Genomic DNA, 21410 nt, shown 5'->3' on the forward strand with positions numbered 1-21410 from the left:
ACTATTAGCGAAACTTTGCACATGCTCAGTCACATCACTAGCACAACCAGTTGATACTTCTCTTTCTTTCGCCCAGTCTAACACTGCCTTTTTATTTTTATTTGATATTACAATTCTTTTTACCAAACCTTTACGCACACCATAAGCAAACGATCCCAAAGTCCGATCAACAACAACTTGATTCGATTGATCACGCGCCTTCCAGCCCGTCACTAACGGCAAACCTTTTGTAAAAGTTAAAACAGCATGCGCACACAACGAAGGCTGGCACAACACATTATCTTTCGTCGGAATGAAGGAATGAAAAACCAAACGTCCTTTCCCAAACCACTTGCAGAAGGACCCCTCTTAATTAAATCCATAAAATATTGCGGAGTACCCATAACATTATTAAAATCCCTTGATGTCTGATAACTTCCACAAATCAGAAACAATTTCTCACCACACGGCGTTTTCGAAACACTATCATTACCCCCAATCTCAACATGTGCCGCCGTCCACCACTCATTCCATTGTACCATGGCATCTCTCCTTACACCAGTAAAAATATCAGGCAAAACACCACTCATCAAACCATCCACACAAAACGTCCAACCTATTGAATTACACAAACCAGCATACGACCCAACTTCTTGATACAACCTGCTATCACCACTCTCCAACTTTAATTTACTAACATAATTATACACATCGCCCTGATCTCTACAGCCCCGGAACCCTTCTGCTAAACTTTCTTGTAATTCCACAATTTCTTCATTATTTATTGCCAATGGTACCTTTGGCCAACCATTCTCTCCAACCAGTCCCCCCTCTACCTTCTATAGTTAACTTATTCTTTAAGGAGTTCCAACTATTTATACCCCGCCCATCGACTGTTTCCACTTCTTTCCATCCGAGACTTATTAATTTTTTCCGATCGTAGTACTGATGTTTGAACTCGTTCATTTCGATTAGCAAATCTTGTCTGCCTCGTGTCATTCTAAACACGATAATTCTGTTTAAAATTACAAAAAAAATATTAATGCTAGCTTATGAAATCCTAAATTGTTATAAGTAATTAACGAACCTTTTAGTGTCCATACTTTGATAAAATAGAATATCCCGTCTCTTCGTTATTTTAATTAATCCTTTTTGCAAAGCTTCGATAACATATCCAACAGTCGATGAATAACGCCGCTATTAAAGTTTGAGCTCTTCGCAGTAAAAGTATTCTGAATAACTTTATCAATAGAGCAGTCAATCACACTGTTCTCAATTTACTTTCCTCCAAAACTTCCATTAGTGACTGTCAATTACTGCCATACCGAGGGAATTACTTGCGAAAACTCCATTAGTGACTGTCATTTACTGCCATGCCGAGGGATTTACTTCATTACTTTACTCCCCTCACAACGCGGAGCAAATGGAACTGCCACACGTGACAGATCACTACTACATTAATCTTCCTGGGAAAAATGCAAATGAACCCAGAAGAGGAACCAATCAACTACACCTAATAACTCGCACAAATCTCTGTTGATCCACATCAGTCAAAGTCACAAAACGCACTTCCCAAAAAATCAATTTTAAACTCAGTCATGCCTGTTCTATTCGCAGCCGATCCCCCTCTTCCATTTAATTTGAATAACAGAATGGAACTGCTAACGAAAATTGTAGCATCGGACAACCCGATGTATTCCAGCTACTTTATCGTGGAGTACATCTGGCCAGGGCAACCGCACAACCTGGACTTAATTACACGGCGCGTGTTCGTCCTCAAGAGGAGCGAGGACGGACAAAAACTTCAAGAAGTTCGCAGGGGACGAACACGTGCCTTCAGGATGAACCTGACAAGAGCAACAAATCAATTCATCTAGTTTTTTTTACTGCACGAATCTATTTTTCTACAAAACTGCACGATTTTATTTTTCTACTGCATGAGTACTATGCCTGCCACGATCAACACGAACATCATTGAAAAACTTGGCAAAAATCGAGGACACAAATCTTCAATTCCACCATCACCCATTGGACAAATATGGCTCCGGTATGGCACAAAACTCACATCCACTTGACCAACGCGGAATGTAGTATTCTTTTCACAACATACAGCAGTCGCGTTCCCCAGCTCAATTTCTTCGCATACATGAGATGAGAAAACAAGAGGCCAAAAAAGAGCAAACAGAAAGTAAACTTTCAGCATTTTGATCTGGAATACTCAAAAAAAACTTAGAACAAACCACTATTGATGTTGCTTTCCATTTATACTTAATTAACCCAGTAAATCCCTTGACTTTGACAATACCACTAATCAAGACCCACTTGGCACAGCACACTAGGCAACCCTGTTTATAATCATAAGATTAAAGGTTCGAAACCCATCGCCTCCGTTTTTGTTGAAGAGCCGTAATATGACGATGCTAAATTTTGATTGGTTGAAAAAGACTTTTGTAAATTCATACAGCACGCATTTATTATCTTGAAATTCATACAGACGATTCTGCTCAGTACAGTTCAGTTGCTTACTAAATTACTTGAATTGAAAACTTGTAGCAGAAAAAGAGCGTTTTTACCGAACCCGCGCTCCGAATAGCACTTAGCAAAAACTGGCAACTAAAAGCCTTTATTAGAAAGGATATTGCAACGATAACTCGTCTTCATACAATATAGCACTTGGCACTAGCACCTACACAGCCGCCTCTAACAAGATAGAAAAGGTAGAAGCAAATTAAGAAGAGAGTTATCATACCATTTATTGTCAATTCTAGGGCCACTTTTTTCTTTATTCAATGAAAATCCTTTGAATTGGTTCATGGCTTGTTCTGCTATGACAGGTCACTGCTCTAATTTGACTTAAAACCACTGCTCTAATTTGGCTCCAAAAAAACTAATAAAAATGATTTTTGTACACAAAAAATGCGAACTATTTTGATGTCATTTTGGAACCAAACATACTCTTGTTTCGTAGCGAGACATCACAGGGGCCAGTATCAACACCAATAAGCCTAAGAGATAGTTGGTTAATAACATAGTCCAAAAACGATTATACACACATCGAAAGCGCTGGTAATGGCAGCAATCCATTGGCAAGAATTGAGCATCCTGGGTGCAGAGTGTGTATCATCACACTGGGATGTGAAAAACAGCTTAGAGGACCAAATTTTCATCTTCGCTCAGACCTCACTGCTTGTGACACAGTACTGGCAATACGGTTAGATTTTCAATTACCAGATCCAATAAGTACACTCTTCAAACTACTGCCCCCATTGGATGAACTACCAAACTTCTCATCAAGATCTGAGGCACAAATTCAAATTCTTCAGCAAATTCAACCAGATTTTAAACAAATGGAAACACGACGAACAAACAGCAAATCAATAGAACAAATGGCCGAACCAATTTTAGAAAGAATAACAGCATTCAAGCCCGAACTCGAACACCGATTCGAACAGTACATACCATGGAAAATGTCTCTTCTTTTCAGATTTTTATCCTTCTTGATTAGCGCATTACTACATCTAACTTATTCCCATCTTTTACACAAATGGGCAAAACTTCACCGACGTTTCCCTTTCCGAATAACACACGAAGGACGGCGAATAAAAACAAAACCAGTACAAGTTGTCGCATTAAATGACTATGAATACCTACAAGAACATCCAGAACATCCCCTGCACAAATGCTCACTAGTACTACCACTCGAAATTAAAACTGCGTTCGAAAACCAAAACGAAGAAAACATAGATAAACCTCGCACTCCTTACACATTCCTAAGAGACTACATCAGGAGACTAAAACGTAACGAAAAACCAACTATCAAAAATGATCATGTCAACAGGCCTGCCGCACCGAGTCAGCCCATCTATACACATATACCGGAACACCCACCGATATCCCATTACGGAGCGTACCCTCTCAGAACAATCAATACAGGAAACGTCTAAAAAAAACCTGACCGGGACTCGAACCCTCAACTTCAGCATGAGAGTGCAGCGCGCTACCAACTGCGCTAAGTTGGACGGCCGCGTGGTCCGTAAAAACAGCTTATAAATTTTAAAAGGAAAAAAAAGTTAAATTTTTTTTACCCTTCCCCTTTTCTCTACCCCCTTACCCTTACCCTAGCTTACCCTTACACCCCTTTGCCCTTTCCCAGATTTTCCCACATTATGGAAGCACCGGGAACCCGCCGGGATTCGAACCCGGAACCCCAGCTCAACGGCCAGAGATACTAACCACTGAACTAAGTCACTTGTTAAAAGTTATCAATTACATTCACTTCTACTCTGCCGCAAATTAGAAATTTTGTGTTAGCAGTGAGCAAGGAAAACAAAACTTAAAAATAAAAATTTTAAAAAAAAATTATTAATTAACATCATTTATAATAGCCCTAAATAAACCAGAGAGACCTATCCTCCATCTGGAAAGTACCTACCATTATATTTGCGAAAACTTAATTCAAAATTTTGATATTACTCGAGTATTAAACCGAAATTTTCATTACTTGCAATTATTCTTTGAGAAAAATCAACAAGGAAAAATTACAGAGCAATTCCCCTTAAACCTCCATTGTTAAAGGCGGGGATTTGCTCCCTACCTTTTTATCCAGCGACGAATTTATTTTTAAAAAGAATTTATACTGACGTACTAAACAACGGAGTAATAAGATGCAACTCCTAAAGGAAACTTATCAATTATCTGTCAAAGCGAGAAAAAAGAAGGAAATCCATTAACCCGGAAGGCGAACTGTCTATCAATCACAATGACAGCCTATAATGGAACACTAATCAATCCAACCAGGGATAATTCCCCACAATCCCAATTAATCAAAATGTCAAATTTCCCCCACTTCCCCCGCAACACCATCAATCATTCAAACAACTTTCTGCCTGCTAACTACCAGCAACACTCGTCATTGCTAACTGTTCATTCTCTCAACCTATTACAATTTCTTCGCGGATAGAAATTTGGAAATTATTTCAAACAACTTAAACAATTTTCCTACAACTAAAATTTTACCTTTTGCACTATTTCAAACATTTTATAATGAATCCAGTATATCACTTCAGAATTAAAGTTGAGCCGCGCATTAACACTACATTCAACGGCCAGCCAGCTTATATTACTGAATACAGCATTGCCTTTTTTACAGATCGTGAAGCAATAATTATTATTAACATGCAACAGGACAATATTGTCAACAATATTTATTCAATTTCTTTTATCCCCCTTACAGTGAATGAGACATCAGCCGTATGGCAAACAATTCTACAATGCATACAATCGGGAAGTAATTATATTAATGTGAATTTCTATCTTAACTCAGAAGGAGAACCAGTTGCAGTAGAACCATCGCAACCAACCATTTCTGAAAGTCCCGAAAGCCCTGACCCTACATCAGACCACAATTCAACTGAATTAAATTATATTCCAATTTCTCCCCCATCACCCATTCCATTCTCAGATGACTCCATGTAAATTTCCTCAAATATTTTCATTTATATTCCGTTAAAAATCTTATCTTATGTCTTATCCACCAACCCCAACTTTCACCACAATTGACCAATCAGAAGACACCATTCCATACATCACTCCAATTCCAACCCAATTTCCACTTTATGCTTACTTTCTCACTGATTTTGATATAAAACTTGCAGTCTTTTCTGAATACTTCATATTCCACTGCAACACCTTATGCTTCTGGATAACTTCTTGGATAATAATCAAGACAAAAAAATCACTAAGGAACCAGATCATCCTAATTTTCTTACCTTTTTGAATTTCTTACAAAACACCAAAGAAGAATTTTTAGAAGGCGAATTTGACCTGTAATTTCTTTTCTTTTTAAACCATATTTACTTTTTCTTTCCCTGATATTTCGAAATCTCAAAACCTAGCACCAACAATACTGAAATTTCTTAAAAATCATGACAAGCATTTGGGACCAAATCCGAAATTACGTCGGCCCAGAAAACATCGCCCCAAAATTACACACCAACCACAACATCAACGTTTGCGTGAAAGTAGGAATCCAATACAGGGAATGTTTTTTCAATGAATATGTCATATTACAAAATGGAACCATCGTGATCTGGGCACACTCCCATACAGGCCTTCTCACAAAAAAATGTTTTTTCTACACAACCTGGGAATACTACACCTACGTTTACCACTTCATTACTTCATCCCAAGGTACCCAACTCACCCACCAATTCTGGGATTTTATTCAAATGAACAATGACGACCCCATTGAGTTTGACCCTGTTGGCATCCGTGTATTCACTTAGACTTGCCTAAACTTCTTTAATTTTTTTTCATTCGAAATATTTTTTTTAAATCTTTTCTCTCATGAGTCGCAATTAATTTAATGTAGTACTTATTTTATAAACACCGCAAATTATTCAAATCTAACGCCTCCTCTTATTATTTTTAATTTCTTACCAATTTAATTTTTTTACTTCTGACCAAAAAAAAAATTACTCGTTAGTCATAACTCGTGAGCACAATGAGCAAGCACCCCTAACATAGCAAACTATTATTAACCAATCTAATCCCAACCATTATCAACAAAAATTAACATCCCACCTTGTTATCACTTCGAAGGGCACGCGATTGAAAGTCAAAATATTAATTGCTTACACTACATACGACTGTGCAAAATAACGACCCAAAAAACTCACGAAACATCATTTTTTTCCAAAACAACACCAAACTAACACAGACAGGACCCTTACCGATTGCCAAGTATCAACGAAAACTAACCCTTTCAAAATACGTTGAAAGGGCACGGGCTTGAAATAATAAAATCTCAAAAAAAAGTAAAAAAAAAACCTGGCAGTATAGTTCCAACCCTAAAAAAAATGTAAATTAAAGTCGAACAACTCACTTATTCCATTGAAGAATCCTCTCGTTCGATTGCGTTTTCGTTTCCCGTTTCCCACCCCATTTTCTTCGATTACCTCGTTTGTTATTTGTTTTTAAAATTAGACCACTATTAGCGAAACTTTGCACATGCTCAGTCACATCACTAGCACAACCAGTTGATACTTCTCTTTCTTTCGCCCAGTCTAACACTGCCTTTTTATTTTTATTTGATATTACAATTCTTTTTACCAAACCTTTACGCACACCATAAGCAAACGATCCCAAAGTCCGATCAACAACAACTTGATTCGATTGATCACGCGCCTTCCAGCCCGTCACTAACGGCAAACCTTTTGTAAAAGTTAAAACAGCATGCGCACACAACGAAGGCTGGCACAACACATTATCTTTCGTCGGAATGAAGGAATGAAAAACCAAACGTCCTTTCCCAAACCACTTGCAGAAGGACCCCTCTTAATTAAATCCATAAAATATTGCGGAGTACCCATAACATTATTAAAATCCCTTGATGTCTGATAACTTCCACAAATCAGAAACAATTTCTCACCACACGGCGTTTTCGAAACACTATCATTACCCCCAATCTCAACATGTGCCGCCGTCCACCACTCATTCCATTGTACCATGGCATCTCTCCTTACACCAGTAAAAATATCAGGCAAAACACCACTCATCAAACCATCCACACAAAACGTCCAACCTATTGAATTACACAAACCAGCATACGACCCAACTTCTTGATACAACCTGCTATCACCACTCTCCAACTTTAATTTACTAACATAATTATACACATCGCCCTGATCTCTACAGCCCCGGAACCCTTCTGCTAAACTTTCTTGTAATTCCACAATTTCTTCATTATTTATTGCCAATGGTACCTTTGGCCAACCATTCTCTCCAACCAGTCCCCCCTCTACCTTCTATAGTTAACTTATTCTTTAAGGAGTTCCAACTATTTATACCCCGCCCATCGACTGTTTCCACTTCTTTCCATCCGAGACTTATTAATTTTTTCCGATCGTAGTACTGATGTTTGAACTCGTTCATTTCGATTAGCAAATCTTGTCTGCCTCGTGTCATTCTAAACACGATAATTCTGTTTAAAATTACAAAAAAAATATTAATGCTAGCTTATGAAATCCTAAATTGTTATAAGTAATTAACGAACCTTTTAGTGTCCATACTTTGATAAAATAGAATATCCCGTCTCTTCGTTATTTTAATTAATCCTTTTTGCAAAGCTTCGATAACATATCCAACAGTCGATGAATAACGCCGCTATTAAAGTTTGAGCTCTTCGCAGTAAAAGTATTCTGAATAACTTTATCAATAGAGCAGTCAATCACACTGTTCTCAATTTACTTTCCTCCAAAACTTCCATTAGTGACTGTCAATTACTGCCATACCGAGGGAATTACTTGCGAAAACTCCATTAGTGACTGTCATTTACTGCCATGCCGAGGGATTTACTTCATTACCTTACTCCCCTCACAACGCGGAGCAAATGGAACTGCCACACGTGACAGATCACTACTACATTAATCTTCCTGGGAAAAATGCAAATGAACCCAGAAGAGGAACCAATCAACTACACCTAATAACTCGCATAAATCTCTGTTGATCCACATCAGTCAAAGTCACAAAACGCACTTCCCAAAAAATCAATTTTAAACTCAGTCATGCCTGTTCTATTCGCAGCCGATCCCCCTCTTCCATTTAATTTGAATAACAGAATGGAACTGCTAACGAAAATTGTAGCATCGGACAACCCGATGTATTCCAGCTACTTTATCGTGGAGTACATCTGGCCAGGGCAACCGCACAACCTGGACTTAATTACACGGCGCGTGTTCGTCCTCAAGAGGAGCGAGGACGGACAAAAACTTCAAGAAGTTCTCAGGGGACGAACACGTGCCTTCAGGATGAACCTGACAAGAGCAACAAATCAATTCATCTAGTTTTTTTTACTGCACGAATCTATTTTTCTACAAAACTGCACGATTTTATTTTTCTACTGCATGAGTACTATGCCTGCCACGATCAACACGAACATCATTGAAAAACTTGGCAAAAATCGAGGACACAAATCTTCAATTCCACCATCACCCATTGGACAAATATGGCTCCGGTATGGCACAAAACTCACATCCACTTGACCAACGCGGAATGTAGTATTCTTTTCACAACATACAGCAGTCGCGTTCCCCAGCTCAATTTCTTCGCATACATGAGATGAGAAAACAAGAGGCCACAAAAGAGCAAACAGAAAGTAAACTTTCAGCATTTTGATCTGGAATACTCAAAAAAAACTTAGAACAAACCACTATTGATGTTGCTTTCCATTTATACTTAATTAACCCAGTAAATCCCTTGACTTTAACAATACCACTAATCAAGACCCACTTGGCACAGCACACTAGGCAACCCTGTTTATAATCATAAGATTAAAGGTTCGAAACCCATCGCCTCCGTTTTTGTTGAAGAGCCGTAATATGACGATGCTAAATTTTGATTGGTTGAAAAAGACTTTTGTAAATTCATACAGCACGCATTTATTATCTTGAAATTCATACAGACGATTCTGCTCAGTACAGTTCAGTTGCTTACTAAATTACTTGAATTGAAAACTTGTAGCAGAAAAAGAGCGTTTTTACCGAACCCGCGCTCCGAATAGCACTTAGCAAAAACTGGCAACTAAAAGCCTTTATTAGAAAGGATATTGCAACGATAACTCGTCTTCATACAATATAGCACTTGGCACTAGCACCTACACAGCCGCCTCTAACAAGATAGAAAAGGTAGAAGCAAATTAAGAAGAGAGTTATCATACCATTTATTGTCAATTCTAGGGCCACTTTTTTCTTTATTCAATGAAAATCCTTTGAATTGGTTCATGGCTTGTTCTGCTATGACAGGTCACTGCTCTAATTTGACTTAAAACCACTGCTCTAATTTGGCTCCAAAAAAACTAATAAAAATGATTTTTGTACACAAAAAATGCGAACTATTTTGATGTCATTTTGGAACCAAACATACTCTTGTTTCGTAGCGAGACATCACAGGGGCCAGTATCAACACCAATAAGCCTAAGAGATAGTAACTAAGCACAAAGTTCGAGTAGTGGGCATATAAGATTGGGCTTTATGGGTTCTTCCCATTTTTGTTTCTCATTTCGTTTGTTTATATTGACGCTGCTCATTTTGAATTGCTTTTCTGAGCAACTGCTGTCTAAAAACACTTTTAGCAGAATGAGAGAAGAGTGAGACTGGCCTATAGACTAGCCTATAGATCCCCTAAAAACACTTTTAGCAGAATGAGAGAAGAGTGAGACTAGCCTATAGATCTCCCGCTGAGGCGGCTAATTAAGACAGCGCCTAATACAATTCAAATTTTTTGAATTATAAAAGACCGGGAGAAGGCCGATAATAGTCCCAGCTGTCGCTGTGCGGCTATTAAAAACAACCAAATTGAACCAGACAACTTCCCAAATGCTATAAAAATTTGAATGCGAAATTTGCTATAAAAAGGGTCCAATGTGGCAAAATTGTAACTCGAAATTGAGTTTTAAAGTCCATTAGTTGCTTCAAATGGTCAAAAAAAGCCTCTAAACGAATTTTTACTCCTTTACATAATTGCAATGGAAATCTTTGAAAAAAAAGTTTAAACTAAACTGCATTCAAAATGCCGTACGTGATAAAATCGATCGCTTAGCAAAATTTTTTACGCATGCATTTCTCGCAATCACTCAAAAATGCTCCAAAAATAATCTCCGATTCGTAAAAAGGAGAGCGCCTAAATAATGGCCTTTGAGATACTGACGGAAGCTATTTGAAAAAGAAACGGCCAAAAGCACCAAAAACCGCAAAATGACAAAATAATCATTAATTCTATTTCGCGCAAAACTCGCTCGCGTAGAATAAAATTTCTGACTCTAAAAGTAATATTTTTCTAACTCCCCTTTCTGCCTTTCACTACTAATCAGCAGCACGACTTAACTGCTTTCTATTCACGTTCGCATTGATCTTTTCATCCTGTAACTTTGAACCTTAGAGGAAAATTAAAACATAGCAGGACAAGTCCTGACGTACAATTGAAAAAATTTTTACTGACTAAACAAATAACTAGACCTAGAACGAAATATGAGTGAATTGGGAAACCCATTTCTAAAGAAAATCAGATAAAGTAAAAAAAAACAAAATCAATGTCGAAATGACGCATGTGAGCAAAAAACCACTAGCGAGAAATGAAATTTTGATTAGAACAAAAAACTAGGCCTAGAATGAACTAAGAATGGATTGAGAAAACCATTTAGAAAAAAAATCCGATCGAAAAACTGAAAAAAACAGTAAAAACAAAAAATCAAAATGAAACTGCCGCATGCGAACAAAAAACCAAATCAAATTTTTGTTCAAACACAGTTTTCTCACTCTACTTTAAAAATAGAGCAAAAAAATTCCACGCCGCAAAACCAATTGCTTTTTCGCTCCACTTCCTGTTTCGGCGTGGCCAAAATCACTACTCCAACTTGACTTCAAAAACCAAGAAAATGTGTAAACAGATCTTAAAAACATAGCCAGCAGATTGCCGGAAAATAGGCGCAACAGACGCTTGTGGCCTTCCATGAATTTAAATAACTAAAGGAGTGAAAGAAAGATCGAGCACCAGTCCTTTAATAGACCACTACACTTTTTGGGTTAGATTCGGACGGTCAATTTTATGACATACGGTCTATAAGAAAACAGCTTTTTCAAAATTGATGTTCGAAATCAAAAACGCAAGAATTAGGGCATATAAGTTTGGAACTATTTAGATGCGCACTATTGATCTTTAGCTAGTAATTGTTCATAAAATTTGAAGTTCAGTAAGTGAACTCAGAACTTAATTTATAGTGAGGTAAGTCACGCAATTGCCCTAAAATCAGAACAAATGGCGCCACGCACACAAACTTTAACTGCAAAGCAGTGGACGACATTGAAATTGAAAAAGTCAATGTTCGCAGGAATCATCGACTGAGACGAAGAATTAAAAAACGATGTCCCCAATGATAGCCGCTTTCGCTTCGCGGCTATTAAAAAGATTGGTATCTTAGATACTCAACTGAAACACTAGGAAAAAAATTATCAACATAACCGACTAACGTCGGGCTAATTGCTCTCGAACGACAGGCAAGTGGTTGGCTTCGTCAGTAGAAAGCCACGGGGGGGGGGCTGATGGGGCGAATAGATGCGCACTATTGATCTTTAACTTGTAAATGTTCATAAAACTTTAAGTTCCATAAGTGAGTTTAGAAGTCAGTTTTTGGGTGAGGGAAGTCACGCAATTGACTTAAAAGCATAAATGACACGCAAACAAAAATTTTAACTGCAAAGCAGTAGAAGTCACTGAAAAAGTCAATTCCAAGAGGTCAGGTCATAAGAAATATCGATGATGAACACGAATTAAAAAACGAGAATGTCCCCAATAATAACCGCTATCGCTTCTCGGCTATTAAAAAAGACAGCGCCCCAAAACAATTCAAATTCTTTGAATAGTAAAGCATAGCCGGAAGCGATTCACAGCGTCAAAACTTCACAAGAAAACCGTAATTGCAACTGAAGCCATTTCCTTTTGTATTAAACTATTATATCATTACCTCCCCAAGTCTGATCTGAAAATTGGTGAAATTTTAACGACGGTTACCAAGAGAAATAAAATGCAGCAAAATTTTTTACTCAAAACGTTTGGTAATATTAAAAAAGTCCAAAATAATTAGGATGGGCAAAACATTGATTTGGCTGAAAAAGCTGACAGGGCTATGAATTGCCCTAAAAAAATTCACGATTCTAATCTCAAAAAGATCGCAAAAGCAAACAGCAGACAATGATCTTAGAAACTAAGTTGAATTTTTCAAAAAAGAATGCTCAAAATTAAGAAACAGAGAACCACTACAAAAATATTTCTAATCACTGCAATTAAAACAAAAACAACATATACTTGTTGTCTATAAGCTCGAACACCTGATTTCATACTTATTCAAAAACTAAATTAATCCTAGAAATGAGATAAGCAACAGAACAATATTCAAAGGCAAAAAATCGTTCAAAAAACAACCAACGCCACAAGAAAATTACAATAAAAAGTAATCAGAGGAAATTTTGGAAAATGCTTTCTCAAAAACTATCATTACTGCCTTATAATGAATGAAAACCAATTGACGGAAATCTAAGAAAAAGTTGAGATCATTGAACTGTTTTAATAACTGAAAAATCAAAATAACCAATATAAATGTAGGTTCTACTACAAAGCTAGAATAATACAAACCAAAATTTGAAGAATAGACAACACAAAGTAAGGAACACCGTAATAAAAATACTAATTTTTGATTTTAAGTTAAAAATCAAATTAGGAAATCAAGAAAAACGAATACATTTCAGCATTCGAAACAAAGAACCGACAACGAGTCATTCGACACAAAGATTCAACCTCCTGAACGGAACAAAAAAGGTTATTTTTAACACTGCATTTATGAAAAAAAATTTTAATAGTTTTTCGAAAACTTAACGCTAAAAACTGAATGACTTTTATTGCAACAAAATTAAAGACCCTTATGTTGTACAAAACGGCTATTTCTACTAATTAAAACAAAAATACAAAAAAAATTGAGCAGAAGAAAAAAGGTAATTTTTAACACTGCATTCATAAAAAAAATTAATTGTTTTTCAAAAACTTAACGCCAAAATCTGATTGAATTTTTATTGAAACAAAATTAAAGACCCTCATGTTGTACAAAACGGCTATTCCCACTAATTAAAAGAAACATACAAAAAAACTGACCAAAATTGGAAAAAAGACGACCAAAATCGGATTAGCATACGTACAATTTAATAAAACAAAATTAACTCCAGGTAGAACGAGGCGTTGTGTATATGAATTATCAAAAAAATTGCCATATTAACTAATTTTTGACAAAAAAGACGGCTGAAAGATCCAAAAATGAAGAAATTAAAAGAAAAAAGCCAACAATTAACGAAAAAATCAAGAAATATGTGCCAATTTTGAACGTGAAACGCATTTTCAGGCTCTGCAAAACACTGTGGCATCATTTTCCGAGGTTTACTTTTCAATAAAGCATCGAATAAAAAATATTTCTACAAAAAACCAAATTACAAGCAAAAAACGGCAACTTAGACGAAAAAACGGCTAAACACGGTTATCAAAAAGTGCCAATCATTCAAAAACTACTTTTCCAAGCCAAAATTTTATTCACTAAACGCAGCGCATCATCAAAAAATTTCTCTAGTTCAGAAAAAATTAGTTCACACGGCAATTTTACTCACTTTTGCTTTTAGGTTAAAATAGCGTCTGAACGAATAGTACTTCCGGTAAAAAAGACATAACCGGAAGAGTCCCGGAAACAACTCAAAGTGAAATTCATTTAAGGGCCATCCAACTACTCATCAGACAAAACGTGCCTCTACTAACTTATGATTATCTTGAAACCAAACCATAAAACAAACAATAAAACAAGCTTTCAGCCATTAGGGTATCTAGATGCTCGCAAAAAATAGGCAAGTCAAATTAGTCTAAGAAACTTGTCTAAAAACAGAAAAAAAACGAAAAACTGCAAAAAAAAATTAAGAAAAATTCAATTTTTGCCATTTTTTGTCATATTTCTCAAAAAAATGTAACCAATTGCTATCTAAATTTTGCTCAAGCAGAGGAGGTCTTCACAATGCCCATCTGAGCCAGCAAAATAAAACAATTGTCAAAAAACGCAAAAAAATAGCCCTAAAATCAGCAAAACACATGAAAAACCTCCGAACTAGCATAAAATTCATATGAATTTCCGGAAACCTTCAAACCACAACCATCCAAAACAAAGCCGACAGATTGCCGGAAAACAGCCGCGATAGACGCTTAGGGCCTTCCATGAACTGAAACAACTAAAGAGATTAGATAGACAGATCGATCACCAGTCCTTTAATAGAGCACTAGACTTTTTGGATTAGTTTCGGACTGTCAATTTTATGAGACACAGAAGCTCTTTAAGAAGAAAGCCCTAATAGGGCTTTTCAAAATTAGGATCTTTTCCGTTTCTGCCCCCTCTGCTTAGTGGGCGCATATTATTTTCACCCCTCAGATGCACATCAATATTTTTCACATAATGACTCACTATGTAATCGCACGCGCTCTGTAACTGGGGGGCGCATAACGTACTGGGGGCAGAGACGGACAAGATCCCAAAATTAATATTCGAAATCAAAAACTCAAGACTCTAATAATCAAGAATTATGGCATATATGTTTGGCACTACTTAGATGCACACTATTGACCTTTAATGTTCATAAAATTTAAAGTTCATAAGTGATCTCAGAAGTCATTATTTTGAGTGAGGTAAGTGATTGAAAAACTCAATTCCAAGAAGTCAGGGTAAGACGAAACAAAAATCTGTTAGACGAAGTAAAAAAAATTTAGGAGCGCTATAAGAGCCGCCTGGAATTGAGGACGCGGCTATTAAAATCTAAACAAAATCATAACCAAACCTCTTGACCAAAAAATGAAAACTGCTTTAAACTGCCGCACGTGAACAAAAAATTTCGCTCGCTTACAGAATTTTTCTTTACACTTCAATTTCTTGCTCTCTAGAAAGCAGCGATATGAACAAAAAATCACTCTCTTTATTCCACTCTTCATTTTGTTCAGCAACAAAATCACTCCAAATTTTTCTACGTGTTTTATTTTCCGCTTCAAAATTAACTCCAATAAAATTGATTTAAAAAGGACTTCTCCAATACTCCTCTTTGAGTCGTAAAAAAACCAAGATCACCGCAATATAGCTAAGCTCGGCTTACAGCTTTGTGCTGAATTGCGTGTCTGGCAGCACATAATGGACACTGTAAAATACGCTGCACAATCCTTGTTCGTGGATAAGAGCCAGAACAAGTCATGTTTTAACGATTTGCGTTTGATACACCTGTGCATACACCTGCAACAATAGTTCAAATTGAAAACGAGATAAGCGCTTCATTGCTGATACGCAACACTGCGGGATATTGACAACTTAAGCTGCAAAATAGTCGACTGGTCTCTATATAATTAAAGACACAGAACCGTTGAGGGAGAGTACATTTGATACAGCATACCTTTGATCCAGTGTATATGCTGTTTATTTTGACAGGAGCAGATTTGAGTGGAGAGGGAATGTGTTGCACAACCATGTCAGTGAATGCCCTGAAGGATCCAAAGAACCTCTGGCACACAATCCTCAGTAGGGCCCGGATGTTGAGTTTGAGCTCCTCTTTGGTGAGATGCAGTCCTAACTCATCCAGAGTCTTGGGCAGAGTTAAGTCCACATCACCCACAGTCTGCGAGAATATCTTGTAAAGTGGCTCCAGAATAAACTGCACGAAAGTACGATTGCATCCTAAGCACAGCAACTTCAAAACAACTGTCGCCAAGAACTCCCAGAACAATCAATTATCAAATCACTTGCAGAGAAAGTCTTGGTCAAAAATACTAAAACTTGTTGGACTTAACTGCATAAAGAAGTTCTGTACTCAGACAATCTTCAATCTCATTCATCATTTCAGGTAACAAATATGACTGAAATCAAATAGCAATGTGGGAACATACACTGAGAGAACGGTTGGACAATTGTCAACCAACTACAGCTCCCTCGATTGCAGTGGAAAATATAACATTACCGACTAACGCCCTTCATACCATAAGTATAAGTCTCCAAAACGGTTTCCATGAATCGCATACTTCGACACTAGCGTGCTAAAGGGCTCTAAGAGCGCTTAATGCCCTCTGGGCGCTATATAATTATCCCGTTTTTGAGGACGAAAAGACAAAGTGCTATCTAAATTTTGCTCAACCAGAGGGGGCCTTCTCAATGCCCATTTGAGCCAGCAAAACAAAACAATCGTCAAAAAACGCAAAAATTAGCCCGAAAATCAGCAAAATACATGAAAAACCTCCGAAATAGCATCAAATTCATATGAATTTCCAGAAACCTTCAAACCACAACCAGCCTAAACATAGCCGACAGATAGCCGGAAAACAGCCGCGATAGACGCCTGGGGCCTTCCATGAATTGAAACAAGTAAAGAGATTAGATAGACACATCGACCACCAGTCCTTTAATAGACCACTAGACTTTTTGGTTAGCTTTGGACTGTCATTTTTATGAGACACATAAGCTCTATAAGGAGAAAGCCCTAATAGGGCTTTTCAAAACTAGGATCTTTTCCGTTTGTGCCACCTCAGCTTAGTGGGCGCATACTATTTGCAACCCTCAGATGCACGTGCAATATTTTTCACATAATAACTCACTATGTAATCGCACGCGCTCTGTAACTGGGGGGCGCATAACGTACTGGGGGCAAAGACGGACAAGATCCCAAAATTAATATTCGAAATCAAAAACTCAAGACTCTAATAACCAAGAATTATGGCATATATGTTTGGCACTACTTAGATGCACACTATTGGCCTTTAATGTTCATAAAATTTAAAGTTCAAAAGTGATCTCAGAAGTCATTATTTTGAGTGAGGTAAGCGATTGAAAAAGTCAATTCCAAGAAGTCAGGGTAAGACGAAACAAAAATCTGTTAGACGAAGTAAAAAAATTTTAGGAGCGCTATAAGAGCCGCCTGGAATTGAGGACGCGGCAATTAAAATCTAAACAAAATCATAACCAAACCTCTTGACCAAAAAATGAAAACTGCTTTAAACTGCCGCACGTGAACAAAAAACTTCGCTCGCTTACAGAATTTTTCTTTACACTTCAATTTCTTGCTCTCTAGAAAGCAGCGATATGAACAAAAAATCACTCTCTTTATTTTATCAAACTCCCAGAACAATCAATTATCAAATCACTTGCAGAGAAGTTCTGTACTCAGACAATCTTCAATCTCATTCATCATTTCAGGTAACAAATATGACTGAAATCAAATAGCAATGTGGGAACATTCACTGAGAGAACGGTTGGACAATTGTGAACCAACTACAGCTCCCTCGATTGCAGTGGAAAATATAACATTACCGACTAACGCCCTTCATACCATAAGTATAAGTCTCCAAACGGTTTCCATGAATCGCATACTTCGACACTAGCGTGCCAAAGGGCTCTAAGAGCGCTTAATGCCCTCTGGGCGCTACATAATTATCCCGTTTTTGAGGACGAAAAGACAAATTGCTATCTAAATTTTGCTCAAGCAGAGGGGGCCCTCTCAATGCCCATTTGAACCAGCAAAACAAAACAATCGTCAAAAAAACACAAAAATTAGCCCGAAAATCAGCAAAATACATGAAAAACCTCCGATCAAATTCATATGAATTTCCAGAAACCTTCAAACCACAACCAGCCTAAACATAGCCGACAGATAGCCGGAAAACAGCAGCGATAGACGCCTGGGGCCTTCCATGAATTGAAACAACTAAAGAGATTAGATAGACAGATCGACCACCAGTCCTTTAATAGACCACTAGACTTTTTGGGTTAGCTGTGGACTGTCATTTTTATGAGACACATAAGCTCTATAAGGAGAAAGCCCTAATAGGGCTTTTCAAAACTAGGATCTTTTCAGTTTGTGCCACCTCAGCTTAGTGGGCGCATACTATTTGCAACCCTCAGATGCACGTGCAATATTTTTCACATAATGACTCACTATGTAATCGCACGCGCTCTGTAACTGGGGGGCGCATAACGTACTGGGGGCAAAGACGGACAAGGTCCCAAAGTTAACATTCGAAATCAAAAACTCAAGACTCTAATAATCAAGAATTATGGCATATATGTTTGGCACTACTTAGATGCACACTATTGACCTTTAATGTTCATAAAGTTTAAAGTTCCATAAGTGAGTTCAGAAGTCATTTTTTGAGTGAGGTACCTATACATCCCTATAAAAACTATACATACCTATAATACATACACATATAATACATATACATAAACATATAATACATGTACATAAAACAAAAAAAGGAGCCGCACCTGATAAAACGTACAATTTTTTACAGCTTCGTATCCCACTCTCTCGAGAACAGCCGTTTGAACAAAAAATCTCTTTGTTCCTTTATGGAAATTTTCTGCCAATCCATAAATTTTAGAACGTGTCGCCCTTCCTGTTCCAAATTCACTCCAACAAAATTATTGATTAAAAAAGACACTCAAATAATTCTCTTTGAGTCGTTAAAACATTACGATGAGATCAATGGTCTTGTTCGCTATCGGCTTTGCAGTTGCTATAAGACAATGACAACACCTTTCAAAATCCTCACGTGTACAAAACATAAAGCTCGCTGAACACAAATGTCGGGAGAGCAACATTGAAGAGTTTGGTTTTCGTGAGAATGAATGAATGAATGACCTGGTATTGGTTTGTGTGAGAATGTGCGAGTCGAGTTGTTGAAGTAGACATCTCCCCAGAGTCTCATGGCAAAGTCATTCACAGAGAAGGAACAGTCTGGACCATAAGTGGAATCAGCGTACAGTTTGGCAAAGGAGTGGAGGGAGAAACAGAATCCATATTCTGAACTGGCAAACACGACATTGCCCAGAATGGGCGAGATGGTCTGTGGCTCCCTGTCTTCAGTCAGACTGCTCAGGTGTCCATTGACCTCTTCCAAAATGTGTCTCACTTTGAAGTAGGCATCCGAGGGGGGCAGCTTCAGCTCCAGAATCAACCTGCACAACAACACAATACAATACAACTCAGTACAATACAACAAAGCAATAGACAATTGTTGTACTTATCACATCTGGTAAGAGTTTGAATGAGTGTGTTCCCATTACAGCAACAGCAAAATACGAGCGAATGTCTCATAGATAGTAGAACAGAGATCATGGCGCATAAAGGAGAAAAAATTGCACTCCTTTTTAGAGCAAAAAGTGAGCACGTTGTTCAAACAAAGCAGATTCATGACGAAGCGATTACCGCAACCTCATAGTGGCCTCATAGTGATGCCTCCCTCATTTTGACCAGGGAAAAAAGGGAGGGCGTATAGTTGATTTCCTGTACTACTTGCTGAGAGCTTTCTGAACATCATTGATTCCAAGCCGCGTGATCATCGCCAAGGTGAGAGCAGATTGCCGACCCGTGAGATAGTTAAGTTAGCATGAGAGCATGTGTCCACTTCAGATACAAAAATCTTGACAAAACTGAAGTTAACAAAAGTGTTAGCTATAAAAATTGATCAAAACGAGTGGCACCTAATAAAAGGACATGGACAAACGCACTTGGCAACAAGTAGGATGTATATTTTGAATGCCCAGAGGTTACGATAATACTTTGAACAGATAGTGCAACCCATCCGAGAGCTGATGATGAAGGCAACATGTTATGAGTACAAGCAACATGTTATGAGAGCGCTAGGAGTGAGTAGTATACTCAACGTACGTATTTGCAAAATAGTTTTTTTACACTTCATGCGCTTGCTCCTAAGCGGTGATATTCATCTAAATCCGGGTCCTTTTTCTCACATTCGTGAATCGGACATGCTGATAAAAATAGTTACAAAAGATTGCAAAAATCTAAACATTTGTCTTTTCAATGCACGCAGTTTAAAAAACAAATCTGACTTTTTCACTGACTTTTTGACAAATTTGACTCAAAACACAATAGTGGTCCTAACTGAAACTTGGTTGAATGAAACAGATATTTATCCAGAGAATTTTTTGAGTCCGAAACACAAATTTTATTCAAAATCGAGGTCATCAAAGTCAGGAGTAAACAAGGGTGGGGGTGTTGCCATCTGGGTTCCTAGGGACATATCTTCAAAACAGCGAAATGATCTAAATGTACCCAATGAAAGCTTTTTTGAGTCCTTATGGGCAGAAATATCTGGGCTATCGGTTAGCAAAATCCTAATTAATGCTTCGTATTGTCCAAATAAAAACTTGGGAAACTATTTCATTGACTTCCTCGGCGTACTCAATCACTGACGAAGTTTTGCGTTTTGGCGATTATAATCTCAATTATTTCAACAAAAGGGAATCCACTTTATTGGATGAATTTGCGAGTAATTCCGGCCTTACCTTGTCAAACACAGAAAAACCAACACGAGCTACCAGCCAAGGCGTAACACTAATCGATCATGGGTTTTCCAGCAAAAACCAAATTCAAGATGTTCAGATTTTTTCGCCATCAGTTGAAATGGATCACTTGATTGTTTTATACACTACCTATTTTCCTGTTGAACTTAAAAACAGGAAGCAAAGTTTTATCAGTAGAAATAAAAGAAAGTTCGATGCAAATAAATTTAGTCTCGATCTTTCAAATCAGGACTGGAATAAATTATATCAATGTGAAGATGGAAATAGCATGTACAATGTTCTCATAAACGTTTTCAGTACTACTCTAGAATTCCACGCCCCACTTATAAAAAGCTTTCAACCAGAAAGAAAAATTGCTGAAAAACCTTGGCTGACAAAAGAGTTGAGAGAAGAAATCGCCAAAAAACAGACTTTTTAATGTCTGGAAAAATAACCCATCGGAGCAAGCGCATACCATTTTCAAATATCAGAGAAATTTAGTTAATAGGCGTTTAAAAACAGCCCA

The 21410-nt window shown here is 37.4% G+C and overlaps 1 protein-coding gene across 2 annotated transcripts in view; it reads right to left on the bottom strand.

The window, feature by feature from the left end:
* The window catches only part of LOC142351238 (116 kDa U5 small nuclear ribonucleoprotein component-like), a 664445-nt gene that overhangs the window by 180359 nt on the left and 462676 nt on the right, over positions 1 to 21410 (bottom strand). For both annotated transcript variants that reach the window (XM_075403381.1, XM_075403380.1), the window contains exons 6-7: positions 19221 to 19537; positions 15987 to 16267 (exon numbers count right to left, since the gene is read on the bottom strand). In XM_075403381.1, coding sequence (XP_075259496.1) covers positions 15987 to 16267; positions 19221 to 19537 — 598 coding nt within the window. The remainder of the gene's footprint in view (positions 1 to 15986; positions 16268 to 19220; positions 19538 to 21410) is intronic.

The sequence above is a fragment of the Convolutriloba macropyga genome, chromosome 12 (genome assembly GCF_964194025.1).
Source record: "Convolutriloba macropyga chromosome 12, txConMacr16.3, whole genome shotgun sequence".
Classification (NCBI taxonomy): domain Eukaryota; kingdom Metazoa; phylum Xenacoelomorpha; order Acoela; family Convolutidae; genus Convolutriloba; species Convolutriloba macropyga.